This window comes from Balaenoptera physalus (genome assembly GCF_965194825.1).
Source record: "Balaenoptera physalus genome assembly, chromosome: 17".
NCBI classification, from domain to species: domain Eukaryota; kingdom Metazoa; phylum Chordata; class Mammalia; order Artiodactyla; family Balaenopteridae; genus Balaenoptera; species Balaenoptera physalus.
The window spans coordinates 40,402,780-40,420,042 of record NC_138895.1 but is presented as its reverse complement, the minus strand read 5'-3'; the positions used below and the strand labels follow the sequence as shown (position 1 = coordinate 40,420,042).

General features: G+C 37.5%; 1 protein-coding gene across 4 annotated transcripts in view; it reads left to right on the top strand.

Moving 5' to 3' along the window:
- Positions 1-17,263, top strand: part of PIP4P2 (phosphatidylinositol-4,5-bisphosphate 4-phosphatase 2) — a 103,006-nt gene that overhangs the window by 51,548 nt on the left and 34,195 nt on the right. For all 4 annotated transcript variants that reach the window (XM_082434192.1, XM_082434191.1, XM_082434194.1 and 1 more), the window contains one exon: positions 8,323-8,446. In XM_082434192.1, coding sequence (XP_082290318.1) covers positions 8,323-8,446 — 124 coding nt within the window. The remainder of the gene's footprint in view (positions 1-8,322; positions 8,447-17,263) is intronic.

The following is a 17,263-nucleotide window of genomic DNA, read 5'->3' as shown; positions in this document are numbered from 1 at the left end:
TGAAATTAATGGTTACAGTTATTTGTTTGTTTGGTTTTTTTATTTGCTGTTATTTTTATTTCCAGCTTATAGATGAGAAATCTGAAGCTCTGAGAGAGAAAATAAATAGTTCAAATCAGTGCTTTTCACACTTTTTAAACTTTTGGCTCTGATGCCAAGTGTAAAATACATTTTATTTTACAACTGAAAATTCATATGTATTCATATACATACATACATACACACACTCATTTATTTGAAACAAAAGTTTCACAAAGGAAATTTACTTTTGCTATATGCAGTGCACTCAGATTTTTTCGTATTTTACTTACTCTGTTTCTGTCTATTTATCTTTTTTTTTCTTTCTTTTTTTTTTAAACATATTTATTGGAGTATAATTGCTTTACAATGGTGTGTTAGTTTCTGCTTTATAACAAAGTGAATCAGCTATACATATACATATATTCCCATATCTCTTCCCTCTTGCTTCTGCCTCCCTCCCACACTCCCTATTCCACCCCTCTAGGTGGTCACAACGAGCACCGAGCGGCTGCTTCCCACTAGCCATCTATTTTACATTTGGTAGTGTATATATGTCCATGCCACTCTCTCACTTTCTCCCAGCTTACCCTTCACCCTCCCCGTGTCCTCAAGTCCATTCTCTAGTAGGTCTGCGTCTATTCCTGTCTTGCCCCTAGGTTCTTCATGACCATTTTTTGTTTTTTAGATTCCGTATATATGTGTTAGCATACAGAATTTGTTTTTCTCTTTCTGACTTAACTTCAATCTGTATGACAGACTCTAGGTCCATCCACCTCATTACAAATAACTCAATTTCGTTTCTTTTTATGGCTGAGCAATATTCCATTGAATATATGTGCCACATCTTCTTTACCCATTCATCTGTTGATGGACACTTAGGTGGCTTCCATGTCCTGGCTATTGTAAATACAGCTGCAATGAACATTGTGGTACATGTCTCTGTTTGAATTATGGTTTTCTCAGGGTATATGTCCAGTAGGGGGATTGCTGGGTCATATGGTAGCTCTATTTTTAGTTTTTTAAGGAACCTCCATACTGTTCTCCATAGTGGCTGTATCAATTTACATTCCCACCAACAGTATAAGAGGGTTCCCTTTTCTCCACACCCTCTCCAGCATTTATTGTTTGTAGATTTTTTGATGATGGCCATTCTGTCCAGTGTGAGATGATATCTCATTGTAGTTTTGATTTGTATTTCTCTAATGATTAATGATCTTGAGCATTCTTTCATGTGTTTGTTGGCAATCTGTATGTCTTTGGAGAAATGTCTGTTTAGGTCTTCTGCCCATTTTTAGATTGGGTTGTTTGGTTTTTTTTGAGAATGAGCTGCTTGTAAATTTTGGAGACTAACCCTTTGTCAGTTGCTTCATTTGCAAATATTTTCTCCCATTCTGAGGGTTGTCTTTTGGTCTTGTTTATGGTTTCCTTTGCTGTGCAAAAGCTTTTAAGTTTCATTAGGTCCCATTTGTTTATTTGTGTTTTTATTTCCATTTCTCTAGGAGGTGGGTCAAAAAGGATCTTGCTGTGATTTATATCATAGAGTGTTCTGCCTGTGTTTTCCTCTAAGAGTTTGATAGTGTCTGGCCTTACATTTAGGTCTTTAATCCATTTTGAGTTTATTTTTGTGTATGGTGTTAGGGAGTGTTCTAATTTCATTCTTTTACATGTAGCTGTCCAGTTTTCCAAGCACCACTTATTGAAGAGGCTGTCTTTTCTCCACTGTATATGCTTGCCTCCTTTATCAAAGATAAGGTGACCATATGTGTGTCGGTTTACCTCTGGGCTTTCTACCCTGTTCCATTGATCTATGTTTCTGTTTTCGTGCCAGTACCATACTGTCTTGATTACTGTAGCTTTGTAGTGTAGCCCGAAGTCCGGGAGCCTGATTCCTCCAGGTCCGTTTTTCTTTCTCAAAATTGTTTTGTCTGTTCGGGGTCTTTGGTGTTTCCATACAAATTGTGAAATTTTTTTCTTCCAGTTCTGTTAAAAATGACATTGGTAGTTTGATAGGGATTGCATTGAATCTGTAGATTGCTTTGGGTAATATAGTCATTTTCAGAATGTTGATTCTTCCAATCCAAAAACATGGTATATCTCTCCATCTATTTGTATCATCTTTAATTTCTTTCATCAGTGTTTTACAATTTTCTGCATACAGGTCTTTTGTCTCCTTAGGTAGGTTTATTCCTAGGTAGTTTATTCTTTGTGTTGCAATGGTAAATGGGAGTGTTTTCTTAGTTTCACTTTCAGATTTTTCATCATTAGTGTATAGGAATGCAAGAGATTTCTGTGCATTAATTTTGTATCCTGCTACTTTACCAAATTCATTGATCAGCTCTAGTAGTTTTCTGGTAGCATCTTTAGGATTCTTTATGTATAGTATCATGTCATCTGCACACAGTGACACTTTTACTTCTTCTTTTCCAATTTGGATTCCTTTTATTTCTTTTTCTTCTCTGATTGCTGTGGCTAAATCATCCAAAACTATGTTGAATAATAGAGGTGAGAGTGGGCAACCTTGTCTTATTCCTGATCTTAGTGGAAATGGTTTCAGTTTTTCACCATTGAGGATGATGTTGGCTGTGGGTTTGGCATATATGGCCTTTATTATGTTGCAGTAAGTTCCCTCTATGCCTACTTTCTGGAGGGTTTTTATCATAAATGGGTGTTGAATTTTGTCGAAAGCTTTCTCTGCATTGATTGAAATGATCATATGGTTTTTCTCCTTCAATTTGTTAATATTGTGTATCACATTGATTGATTTGCATATATTGAAGAATCCTTGAATTCCTGGGATAAACCCCACTTAATCATGGTGTATGATCCTTTTAATGTGGTGCTGGATTCTGTTTGCTAGTATTTTGTTGAGGATTTTTGCATCTATGTTCATCAGTGATATTGGCCTCTAGTTTTCTTTCTTTGTGACATCTTTGTCTGGTTTTGTTATCAGGGTGGTGGTGGCCTCATACAATGAGTTTGGGAGTGTTCCTCCCTCTGCTATATTTTGGAAAAGTTTGAGAAAGACAGGTGTTAACTCTTGTCTAAATCTTTGATAGAATTCGCCTTTGAAGGCATCTGGTCCTGGACTTTTGTTTATTGGAAGATTTTTAATCACAGTTTCAATTCAGTGCTTGTGATTGGTCTGTTCATATTTTCTATTTCTTCCTGGTTCAGCTCAGAAGGTTGTGTGTTTGTAAGAATTTGTCTATTTCTTCCAGGTTGTCCATTTTACTGGCATATAGTTGCTTGTAATAATCTCTCATGATCCTTTGTATTTCTACTGTGTCAGTCGTTACTTCTCCTTTTGATTTCTAATTCTATTGATTTGCGTCTTCTCCCTTTTTTTCTTGATGTGTCTGACTAATGGTTTATCAATTTTGTTTATCTTGTCAAAGAACCAGCTTTTAGTTTTATTGATCTTTGCTATCATTTTCTTCATTTCTTTTTCATTTATTTCTGATCTGATCTATGTCATTTCTTTCCTTCTGCTAACTTTTGGGTTTTTGTGTTCTTCTTTCTCTAATTGTTTTAGGTGTAAGGTTAGGTTGTTTATTTGAGATGTTTCTTGTTTCTTAAGGTAGGATTGTATTGCTATAAACTTCCCTCTTAGAACTGCTTTTGCTCCATCCCATAGGTTTTGGCTTGTCGTGTTTTCATTGTCATTTGTTTCTAGGTATTTTTGATCTCCTCTTTGATTTCTTCAGTGATCTCTTGGTTATGAAGTAGTGTATTGCTTAGCCTCCATGTGTTTGTATTTTTTACAGATTTTTTTCCTGTAATTGATATCTAGTCTCATAGTGATGTGGTCAGAAAAGAAACTTGATATGATTTCAATTTTCTTAAATTTACCAAACGTTGATTTGTGATGCAAGATATGATCTATCCTGGAGAATGTTCCATGAGCACTTGAGAAGAAAGTGTATTCTGTTGTTTTTGGATGGAATGTCCTAAAAGTATCAATTAAGTCCATCTTGTTTAATGTGTCATTTAAAGCTTGTGTTTCCTTATTTATTTTGATTTTGGATGATCTGTCCAATGGTGAAAGTGGGGTGTTAAAGTCCCCTACTATATTGTGTTACTGTTGATTTCCCCTTCTATGGCTGTTAGCATTTGCCTTATGTATTGAGGTGCTCCTATCTTGGGTGCATAAATATTTACAATTGTGATATCTTCTTCTTGGATTGATCTTTGATCATTATGTAGTGTTCTTCTTTGTCTCTTGTAATAGTATTTATTTTAAAGTCTATTTTGTCTGATATGAGAATTGCTACTCCAGCTTTGTTTTGATTTCCATTTGCATGGAATATCTTTGTCCATCCCCTCACTTTCAGTCTGTGTGTGTCCTTAAGTCTGAATTGGGTCTCTTGTAGACAGCATATATATGGGTCTTATTTTTCTATCTATTCATCCAGTCTATGTCTCTTGGTGGGAGCATTTAATACATTTACATTTAAGGTAATTATCGATATGTATGTTCCTATTATCATTTTCTTAATTGTTTTGAGTTTGCTAGTGTAAGTCTTATCCTTCTCTTGTGTTTCTTGCCTAGAGAAGTTCCTTTAGCATTTGTTGTGAAACTGGTTTGGTGGTGCTGAATTCTCTTAGCTTTTGCTTGTTTGTAAAGATTTTAATTTCTCCATCAAATCTGAATGAGATCCTTACTGTGTAGAATAATCTTCGTTGTACATTTTTCCCTTTCATCACTTTAAATATGTCTTGTCACTCCCTTCTGGCTTGCAGAGTTTCTGCTGAAAGATCAGCTGTTAACCTTATGGGGATTCCCTTGTATGTTATTTGTTGTTTTTCCTTTGTTGCTTTTAATCTTTTTTGTTTGTATTTAATTTTTGATTGTTTGACTAATATGTGTCTTGGCATCTTTCTCCTTGGATTTATCCTGTATGGGACTCTCCGTGCTTCCAGGACTTGATTAACTATTTCCTTTCCCATATTAGGGAAGTTTTCAACTATAATCTCTTCAAATATTTTCTCAGTCCCTTTCTTCTTCTCTTCTTCTTCTGAGACCCCTATAATTCGAATGTTGGCGCATTTAATGTTGTCCCAGAGGTCTCTGAGACTGTCCTCTATTCTTTTCCTTATTTTTTCTTTATTCTGCTCTGCAGTAGTTATTTCCACTATTTTTTCTTCCAGGTCATTTATCCGTTCTTCTGCCTCAGTTATTCTGCTATTGATCTCTTCTAGAGAATTTTTACTTTCATTTATTGTGTTGTTCATCATTGTTTGTTTGGTCTTTAGTTCTTCTAGGTCCTTGTTAAATGTTTCTTGCATTTTGTCTATTCTATTTCCAAGATTTTAGATCATCTTTACTATCATTATTCTGAATTCTTTTTCAGGTAGACTGCCTATTTCCTCTTCATTTGTTAGGTCTGGTGGGTTTGTACCTTGCTCCTTCATCTACTCTCTGTTTCCCTGTCTTCTCATTTTGCTTAAGTTACTGTGTTTGGGGTCACCCTTTCGCAGGCTGCAGGTTCATAGTTCCCGTTGTTTTTGGTGTCTGCCCCAAGTGGCTAAGGTTGGTTCAGTGTGTTGTGTAGGCTTCCTGGTGGAGGGGACTAGCACCTGTGTTCTGGTGGATGAGGCTGGATCTTGTCTTTCTGGTGGGCAGGTCCACATCTGGTGGTGTGTTTTGGGGTGTCTGTGACCTTATTATGATTTTTGGCAGCCTCTCTGCTCATGGGTGGGGTTGTGTTCCTATCTTGCTATTTGTTTGGCATAAGGTGTCCAGCACTGTAGCTTGCTGGTCGTTGAGTGGAGCTGGGTCTTGGCATTGAGATGGAGATCGGTGGGAGATATTCCCCGTTTGATATTACTTGGAGCTGGGTGGTCTCTGGTGGATCAATGTCCTGAACTTGGCTCTCCCAACTCAGAGGCACTGCCCCGATGCCTGGCCAGAGCACCAAGAGCCTGTTATCCACACAGCTCATAATAAAAGGGAGAAAAAAAGAAAGAAAGGAAGAAAAAGGTCAAATAAAATGAAATAAAATAAAATAAAGTTATTAAAATTTAAAAACTATTTTAAAAATTTAAAAAGTATTAAAAAATAAAGAAAGAAGGAAGAGAGCAACCAAACCAAAAAACAAATCCACCAATGATAACAATCGCTAAAAACTACACTAAAAAAAGAAAAGAAAAAAAAAAGAAAAATGGAGAGACAGAACCCTAGGACTTATGATAAAAGCAGAGCTATACAGACAAAATCACTCACAGAAGCATACACATACAGACTCACAAGAAGTGAAAAATGGAAAAAAAAAATATATATATATATTGTTTCTCCCAATGTCCACCTCCTCAATTTGGTGTGATTCATTGTCTATTCAGGTATTCCACAGATTCAGGGTACATCAAGTTGACTGTCGAGATTTAATTTACTGCTCCTGATGCTGCTGGGAGAGATTTCCCTTTCTCTTCTTTGTTTGCACAGCTCCTGGTCTTCAGCTTCTGAGTGTAGGTCACCTGAGGGCATTTATTCTTCGCTCAGACAGGACGGTGTTAAAGGAGCAGCTGATTCAGGCGCTCTGGCTCACTCAGGCCAGGGGAGGGAGGGGTATGGAATGCGGTGTGAGCCTTTGGCAGCAGAGGCCGGCATGACGTTGCAATAGCCTGAGGCATGCCATGTGTTCTCCCGGGGAAGTTGTCCCTGAATCACAGGACCCTGGCAGTGGCGGGCTGCACAGGCTCCCAGGAGGGGAGGTGTACATAGTGACCTGTGCTTGCACACAGGCTTCTTGGTGGATGCAGCAGTAGCCTTAGCGTCTCATTCCCGTCTCTGGGGTTTGCGCTGATAGCCGTGACTCACGCTCGTCTCTGGAGCTCCTTTAAGTGTCGCTCTTAATCCCTTCTCCTCGTGCACCACAAAACAAAGAGGCAAGAAAAAGTCTCTTGCCTCTTCAGTAGCTCCATACCTTTTCCCAGACTCCCTCCTGGCTAGCTGTGGCACACTAGCCCCCTTCAGGCTGTGTTCATGCAGCCAACCCCAGTCTTCTCCCTGGGATCCAACCGAAGCTGGTGAGTGCTGGTCAGCACCAGTCCTCTGTGTGGAAATCTCTCCACTTTGCCCTCTGAACCACTGTTGCTGCACTCTCCTCCATGTCTCTGAAGCTCCCCCCTCCGCCACCCAGTCTCCATCCACGAAGGGTCTTCCTAGTGTGTGGAAACCTTTCCTCCTTTACAGCTCTCTCCCACTGGTGCAGGTCCTGTCCCTATTCTTTTGTCTCTGTTTTTTCTTTTTTCTTTTGCCCTACCCAGGTATGTGGGGAGTTTCTTGCGTTTTGGGATGTCTGAGGTCTTCTGCCAGCATTCAGTACGTGTTCTGTAGGGGTTGTTCCACATGTAGATGTATTTCTGATGTATTTGCGGGGAGGAAGGTGATCTCTATGTCTTGCTCTTCTGCCATCTTGAATCCCCTCTGGTTACAGTTATTTGTAAACTAATATTCTTGAATAAGCAATGAAAGTTTTCCTGAGGTTACATAACTACTTAATAGATTGTAATAAATCAGTGACTCATTGTGTTTTATTAAAAATAACCAATTAGTTTATCTTTGACATATTTTGTCTTAAGTTGGAAGTGTTTTAGTAATCATTGTATACTTTAAATTGTGTTATTACACTAGTCTTTGCTGAGTATAAGCTATGCAATAAATTCTGTAGTCATGTGCCTCTGCCAAATGACGTATGGAAGTGCCCAGATAGGAGTATATCAAAACCTTAACTGTGTTTTGTTTCTGTGTTTTCTGTCTTTTTGACTGTTATGTGAATCATTTGCAACCCCATCCGATGGTAACCTGGGAAACAGAAAGGAAAGGAGCCTACCATTGTCCTTTCTGTCCAACTCCAATTAAAGAGACATTAAGGATTACCAGCCTACCGAGAGAAATTTGGTTGTGACTCAGCACTTTGGTACATTCATGGCACACATATATCTGTTAATGTACAATATTTTAACTTATTTAGTCTTTTACTCAAGTTGTCTTCCTAGATAGGATAAGATAAGATAAGGAATGATAAGATTTGAACTTATAAGAACTTGGAAACAGTAGTTAAATGGTTCCCAAGGTGATTTGATTAGGTCTAATTCCAACTAATCTTTTTGCTTTTGAAATATTGACTATTGCTGTTTTCTGTGATTTTGGCTCTAAAGGCTGACATTTAATTCACTTAATTTATAAAACAAGTATAACCTATTTTCAATGTTATATTCCATGTTTTTGGCCCCACAGTGTAGGTTTTGCTCTCAGTCCATTTGTGGGATAATGAAGTTGTTTCATTTCTGTTTCCACAGTAGACGCATAATTAACCTTGGCCCAGTAATGCTTATTTCTGAAGAACAGCCAGCTCAACCTGCATTGCCAGTCCAACCAGAAGGTACAAGAGTCGTGTGTGGGCACTGTGGAAACACGTTCTTGGTACGTAACAAGACATTTGTGACAGGGACATCAATCTGTAAATGTAGGTCTTGATCACACAGATTTGACCACTGCTCATAGTCTTATAGTTTTGTCCGAGTGCAAATTGATCAAAAGATTAAAATAGAGCCTTTTTTAGAAAGCCAGTTAATCAGAGCTGCAACTAGGATGTACTGCATTGTTTGTGAATTACATATAAGGTGCATCCCCTGACTGATTCATTTGCAAAAAGGGCCTCTCTGGGTAGGCTAATAACAAACAAGAACCCTGTCCTCCAGGCAGAGCAACTTGGGTATCCTGGCTTAGTGAGCAACTGAATCTACCTCCTACCCTCATCTCCTCAGCAGAGCGCAAAATGCACACTCATGCAGTGGCCTTGTTTCATGGTTCTGGATTCAAGAAATATTCTCATTATAATTTATCAAAATTTTTCTGTTTTTTCTATATGAAACTTGGAGTAACGGGAATTAACTGTGGTATCTGTAATTAGATAAATTATTGGATAAAAAAATATAGTATAAGTAGTTTGACATGAACAAAAGTTATAGGAGTTCTTGTTTTACTACTTTTAACTTTAACCCTAAGCTTGATTTTTAAATGTTAATTTCATAATGACTTACCCCATCAGGAAGAATAAGAACAGGTTTTCTTTTGTTATTTAGCATCCAAAGGAGACAAAAGATTTTCCTTAGAACCTAAGTACTAAAGGAATCTTCCAAAGTGTAAGCATGGGGAGAGCTGAGGTTGCAGTGGTTTATAAACAAGACCTGCTGTCACTAAAGGATGAATGAGCTTAAGAAAGTGTAGACTGTTTGCTCTTTTTCCCTTCTAATTTTTATTTTTGATAAAGTAATTCATGTATAATAATTTCAAATGTCAAATAGGACTGTAAAGCTTAAAGGGAAAATAGTGGTCATCTCTTTACCTAACACAACCCCAATTTTCATCCCCCAAATACTTTCAACTCTTTCAGCTGCTCTTCTGGTATGTACTTCCATGTGTTTAAATTGTTTGCTTATTTTTTTCTTTTTGATTAAGCAGTTTTAGATATTACCTATTACTTTGTAAAACGCAGGTTGAAGATTTAGCACTCTTACCACCCTGCCTGCTCTCATAGTCCTTTCTCCACTTTCATACTCCCAGTAGAGTTATAATATTTTATATGATTAATACTTAATCTTTACATTTTTTATGATTAAGTAAATTATGTTCACAGTTGAGCCAAGTAATATGTTACATTCCTCTCCTGTATGGCTCTTAAATTTTTCTTGGATTTGTTAATAATTGCCCCTCCCCCTTCTAAATTTGTTTTAATTTTTTATGTACAAATCACTGGCTCTTCTCATATTCTTTCATAGAACTACAGAATTCCTGTCAATATAGTCAAATGGGTAAGGGAATCTATTATTTAGACTTCCTCCTACACAGCTGTCATCCTGTGACTTCCCTTCACCTTATCCTAGGAATTCCTATTACCTCTTTCCTGTGTTGGATCCTCTGCCATCCTTACAGTTCTTGGTTTATTACTTTATTTTGTTGGAGCACATCCTCTCTTAGCTTTCTGAGAAAAGATGCAGAGAAATAAATTTGAACCCTTTTACTTCTTAAACAGTTTTTAATCTAACCCTATTTTCACATTATAATTTGTCCAGATGTAGAATTATAGGTTGCCAATTCTTTCCTCAGAAATTTGAGGACTTTGCTCCACTGTTGATGTGAAGATCAACTGCTGTTGTGGCTCCTGACCCTTTCCATGTGACCTATTTTTCTCTCTTTATTTTCTCTTATTTTCCTCTTTCCTCTTTCATTTCTCCAAGGTTCTGAAATAGTATTAGAATGTGCCTTAGGGAGGATCTTTTTGACCTCATTGTCTGGGTACTCAGTGAATCCTTTTATATTCCACTCCATTTTCTTTCTTCCATCTTTCTACAACCCCTGAGATTAGATCACCTGAATTGACATACACACTCTCTCTCTTTCTCTCTCATTTTTTTTAAACATATTTTTCAGTTTTGGCTTTTTCTTTTGCTTACAGGGAAATTTCCTCATCTATATCTTCTAAACTTAATTAAAATTTTAAATTTCAGATGATCTAAATTAATTTTTAATTTCTAAGAGTTGTCCTGTGTTCTCTGATTAATTTTTCTTTTTTCTAAATCACATTCTCTTCTTTTTTTTTTTAAAGGAACTCCTTTATTTACTTACTTATTTATTATTTATTTATTTATTTATTTTTGGCTGTGTTGGGTCTTCATTTCTGTGTGAGAGCTTTCTCTAGTTGCAGCAAGTGGGGGCCACTCTTCATTGCGGTGCACTGGCCTCTCACTATCGCGGCCTTTCTTGTGGATCACAGGTTCCAGATGCGCAGGCTCAGTAATTGTGGCTCACGGGCCTAGTTGCTCCGTGGCATGTGGGATCTTCCCAGACCAGGGCTCGAACCCATGTCCCCTACATTGGCAGGCAGATTCTCAACCACTGTGCCACCAGGGAAGCCCACATTCTCTTCTTTATGGCATCTTTCTGAAGCTATTACTTATATGTTTTCTTAGGTATTATTCTTCTTTATGCCTTGTCTCTATTTTCTCTCCATTGTTTCTATTTGTTTTTCTTTTCTGATAGAGGTTTTAATGAGAAGCTCATTTATATATGAGAGCAAGTTACTGATTGGAATCTCTAAGTATGCAGCAGGGGCTAAACATTTTCTCCTTCCTTCCTTCCTTCCTCCCTCCCTCCCTTCCCTCCCTCCCTCCCTTTTTCCTTTCTTCTGCTCTCTCCTCCTCCTCATCTTTCTTCTTTCTCTTCTCATTTTTCTCTTTTCTTGAAGAACTGCCAACTATTAGTATCAATAAGTCTTTTTTTTTTTAGGGCAAGTTTCTCTGGGGAATAATCCTCTGACCTCTTGTAAGAGGTATATCTGGGAGACAGCATTCTAGGAGCTAAGAAAGGATAATAGGGATGAAGGTCTCATCTACTGTTCAGACTGTAGAGTTATTTAACTCCTTTGTTTTTAGAATGGGGTTTTATTCTTGCCTTCTCCTGTGCCTGGTGTTCCTAAGTTCACAGTCCTTCTAGTTCAGGTTCTTTGAGAGAATAAATCACTCTTCTTTTGCTTGTGTTGGGGAGGGAGGGATTTTTGGTTTTGTGATATGGAGGGAAGAGTCTAGAACTGATACTCCTGTTTTTATCACTACCCCTAACTCCCATCTTTGAAAGCACCTTGTAGTCCCAAGGTCTGAACTATTTTGTAGTTCTTCAGTTGAATCAGCCTGCTTTTCATTGGATATCTCTCTTTAGGCAATCAGGTTTCAGCATCCCTTTCAGTGTGTTACCAAGTCTCCATCAGCTTTCCATTGTCTGAAAATTCAAGGTCATTTCTCTTCAGATTCTATTTGTCCTTATGGTATTATACATTTGTAAATACAATTTACTGTCATTTTAGTCAGGTTTGGAAAAGGAAATAAAAATGCATGCATTTGTCCAATTTATTACATTTAACCAGACTTTCTATGATTTTTCTGATCTACTAGGATAAGATAAATCTTCTTCCTTGCATTTATATTTTATTGATTAAGTCAGTGACCAAGTACATCACTTAGGGGATATATTTGGTGGGGATAGTGAAAAGATTTCTTTTTTAAACATTTCTTTTTAAAAATTCACTATTGAGAATTAGGTTTGGATTTGGGTCATGACCATACTAAAGCCTGACTATGTGATGCTGGGCAAGTTATGTAACCTTGCCAAATTCTGGTTTCCTCATCTGAAAATGGGGAGAATATTTGCATCCTCACAAGATTTCTGAGAGCAGTAGTAAAGACATTTGTCCAAAATTTGTGACAGTGGAAGCTGGCCTTGTGGCTGACAGGGTCTTGGTGCACCAGCTGGGTGTCAGATCTGTGTCTCTGAGGTGGGAGAGCCACGTTCAGGACATTGGTCCACCAGAGACCTTCCAGTTCCATGTAATATCAAATGGCAAGAACTCTCCCAGAGATCTCCATCTCAACACTAAGACCCAGCTGCACTCAACAACCAGCAAGCTATAGTGCTGGACGTCCTATGCCAAACAACTAGCAAGACAGGAACACAACCCCACCCATTAGCAGAGAGGCTGCCAAAAATCATAATAAGGTCACAGACACCCCAAAACACACCAAAAGATGCGGTCCTGCCACCAGAAAGACAAGATCCAGCCTCATCCACCAGAACACAGTCACCAGTCCCCTCCACCAGGAAGCCTACACAACCCACTGAACCAACCTTATCCACTGGAGGCCGACACCAAAAGCAACGGGAACTACGAACCTGCAGCCTGCAAAAAGGAGACCCCAAACACAGTAAGTTAAGCAAAATGAGAAGACAGAGGAAAACACAGCAGATGAAGGAGGAAGGTAAAAACCCACCAGACCAAACAAATGAAGAGGAAATATGTAGTCTACCTGAAAAAGAGTTCAGAGTAAGGATAGTAAAGATGATCCAAAATCTTTGAAATAGAATGGAGAAAATACAAGAAACTGAGGCAGAAGAACGGATAAGTGACCTGGAAGATAAAATAGCGGAAATAACTACTACAGAGCAGAATAAAGAAAAAAAGAATGAAAAGAACTGAGGACAGTCTCAGAGACCTCTGGGACAACATTAAATGTGCCAACATTCGAATTATAGGGGTCCCAGAAGAAGAAGAGAAAAAGAAAGGGACTGAGAAAATATTTGAAGAGATTATAGTTGAAAACTTCCTTAATATGGGAAATGAAATAGTCAATCAAGTCCAGGAAGAGCAGACAGTGCCATACAGGATAAATCCAAGGAGAAACATGCCAAGACAAATATTAATCAAGCTATCAAAAATTAAATACAAAGAAAAAATATTAAAAGCAGCAAGGGAAAAACAACAAATGACATACAAGGGAATCCCATAAGGTTAACAGCTGATCTTTCAGCAGAAACTCTGCAAGCCACAAGGTTGTGGCAGGACATATTTAAAGTGATGAAAGGAGAATAAAATACCTAGGAATAAACCTACATAAGGAGACAAAAGACCTGTATGCAGAAAACTATAAGACACTGATGAAAGAAATTAAAGATGATACAAACAGATGGAGAGATATACCATATTCTTGGATTGGAAGAATCAACATTGTGAAAATGACTCTACCACCCAAAGCAATATACAGATTCAATGCAACCCCTATCAAACTACCCATGGCATTTTTCACAGAACTAGAACAAAAAATTTCACAATTTGTATGGAAACACAAAAGACCCAGAATAGCCAAAGCCAACTTGAGAAAAACATGGAGCTGGAGGAATCAGGCTCCTGGACTTCAGACTATACTAAAGCTACAGTAATCAAGACAGTATGGTACTGGCACAAAAACAGAAATATAGATCAATGGAACAGGATAGAAAGCCCAGAGATATACCCATGCACATATGGTCACCTTATCTTTGATAAGGAGACAAGAATATATGATGGAGAAAAGATAGCCTCTTCAATAAGTGGTGCTGGGAAAAATGGACAGCTACATGGTAAGAGAATGAAATTAGACACTCCTTAACACCATACACAAAAATAAACTCATAATGGATTAAAGACCTAAATGTAAGGCCAGTCACTATAGAACTCTTACAGGAAAACACAGGCAGAACACTCTATGACATAAATCACAGCAAGGTCCTTTTTGAACTATCTCTTAGAGAAATGGAAATAAAAACAAAAATAAACAAATGGGACCTAATGAAACTTAAATGCTTTTGCACAGCAAAGGAAAACATAAACAAGGTGAAAAGACAACCCTCAGAATGGGAAAAATATTTACAAATGAAGCAATTGACAAAGGATTAATCTCCAAAATTTACAAGCAGCTCATGCAGCTCAATATCAAGAAAACAAACAACCCAATCCAAAAATGGGCAGAAGACCTAAACAGACATTTCTCCAAAGAAGACATACAGATGGCCAACAAACACATGATAGGATGCTCAACATCAGTAATCATTAGAGAAATGCAAATCAAAACTACAGTGAGGTATCACCTCACACCAATCAGAATGGCCATCATCAAAAAACCTAAAAACAATAAAGGTTGGAGAGGGTGTGGAGAAAAGGGAACCCTCTTGCACTGTTGGTGGGAATGTAAATTGATACAGACACTATGGAGAACAGTATAGAGGTGCCTTAAAAAACTAAAAATAGAACTACCATATGACCCAGCAATTCCACTACTGGGCATATACCCTGAGAAAACTATAATTCATAAAGTGTCATGTACCACAATGTTCATTGCAGCTCTATTTACAATAGCCAGGACATGGAAGCAACCTAAGTGTTGACAGATGAATGGATAAATAAGATGTGGCACATATATACAATGGAATATTACTCAGCCATAAAAAGAAATGAAATTGAGTTATTTGTAGTGAGGTGGATGGGCCTAGAGTCTGTCATGCAGAGTGAAGTAAGTCAGAAAGAGAAAAACAAATACTGTATGCTAACACATATATATGGAATCTAAAAAAAAAAAAAAATTGATTGTGAAGAACCTAGGGGCAGGAGAGGAAGAAAGACACAGACGTAGAGAGTGGACTTGAGGACACGGGGAGTGGGAAGGGTAAGCTGGGACGAAGAGAGTGGCATGGACATATATACACTACCAAATGTAAATTAGATAGCTAGTGGAAAGCAGCCACATAGGACAGGGGGATTAGCTCAGTGCTTTGTGACCACCTAGAGGGGTGGGATAGAGAGGGTGGGAGGGAGACACAAGATGGAAGAGGTATGGGGATATATGTATATATATAGCTAATTCCCTTTGTTATAAAGCAGAAACTAACACACCATTGTAAAGCAATTATACTCCAATAAAGGTGTTTAAAAATAAATAAATAAATAAAAGGAAAGTATTTAGATGTTAAAAAAAGAAAAAGAAATCACTATTGATTTACTATAGGATTACTCCCTCTGTATGTATTGATATATATGAAATTAATTGACTAATTTAAATATAAATAAAATATATTTACTATCCTTTTCTTTCTTATATGCAAGCATATTTAGTTTGAAATATCATTTAAAAATCTTCAAAATAGATTTTTTCAGTTTACTTCAGTGAGTTCCCTTCCACAATTACCTTGCATTTGCATTTTTGCCCAGTTATGTTTTATATTCCAAATCCTTGGCATGGATAGTCCTTGTAAGACACATTATAAGTGAGCTGATTTCATTTTTTTCAAAAATATATATTGAGCATGTACCAGATACTGGGCTACATGCTGGGGAAACAGGAAGTCCCTGCCCTCATGGGATTTTTCCAGTCTAATAGGAGAAAGACAATTAAAACAAGAATTATATGAAATCCAGTTAGGCTAAAGCAGAGAAATACAGAGTGTTCTTAGTGTACATATGGAAGCATCTAGCCTAGAGGAAGTGACATTATCCTAAGAGTAATGGAAATCTAAAGCAGAGCTTTATAATTAATTCTGTGTATATGGATGCTATGTCTATAATAGATTGCATATGGGCAAGCCTGAAGAAACACAAGACCAGATATTTAGGTTTTATTATTCAGAAAAGTGATGATGATGGTCATGAATAGCATAAAGAATTTGAGAGAGAATTGGCCATACTGATATTAGTGTAGACAAGGGAATGAGGAAAAAAGTAAAATTAAAAACAACTGTTACAAAGGTTTAGATTTAATTTTTTGAAATCATCTGGAAGTGAATTCTAGAGAATGATCCAAGTTGAGAGGTTAGATAGATGTGTGTAACATGGCTTTTATTAAAATTTATGCATTTAGATATTTTCTCCACAGAAGAAAATTACTAAAGTAATTTGCAAGTCAGAAATGAACTTCTAAAAGTAAGCTCCTTCTTACTTAATATTCAGTGCAGGCACGTGAATCATATTAGCATAGTAATTATGATTTTAAAACTTTAAGTTTTTGGCAGGAAAGGGTGTTTTGGATTAACATATGGTATTTAAAGATTATTTCAAAATTTCCAGAAAACAGAGTTTTTGGTGACTAGAACAGAGTACATACCTTTAGGGTGGCTATTACCTTGGAGAGTTTCAGGCTAATGAGAGATACTGAGTGTTACAAAAAATAAACAGACCTGGAAACTCTTAGTTTTGACTAGAGAACTTCACCTTATCCTTGTTATTATGCTGATCCAAGTAATCTTATATCCTTTGTAGTATTCTTTGCCCTTCAAGTTTTTAACTAATAGGATAATTCATCTACTTATTCCATACTTTGTTTCAGCATTGGCTTACAAGGCCCAAAAGCAATTGAGAAAAGTTACAAAGTCCAATAGCATTGGAAAATAAATTATGAAATGGTCAGGGAGAATGAAAAATAGGACAGAAATATGATGAAGTCATGCATAAGTATATAAGTATGCATAATATTTATTCCTGTGCAGTTGTTAAAATTTTACTGAATGTTAGCTATGAGCCTTCTATGGTTAATGAAAAGAGGAAAACATAATCTATTACAACAGGGGTCCCCAACTCCCAGGCCATGGACTGATATAGTCATCTGTGGCCTGTTAGGAACTGGGCCTTACAGCAGGAAGTGAGCAGCAGGCGAGCGAGTGAAGCTTCATCTGTATTTACAGCTGCTCCCCATTGCTCGCATTACTGCCTGAGCTCTGCGTCCTGTCAGATCAGCAGCAGCATTAGATTCTCATGGGAGTGCAAACCCTACTATGAACTGCGCAAGCGAGGGATCTGGGTTGCGCGTTCCTTATGAGAATCTAATGCCTGATGATCTGAGGTGGAGCTAAGGCGGCGATGCTAGTGCTGGGGAGTGGCTACAA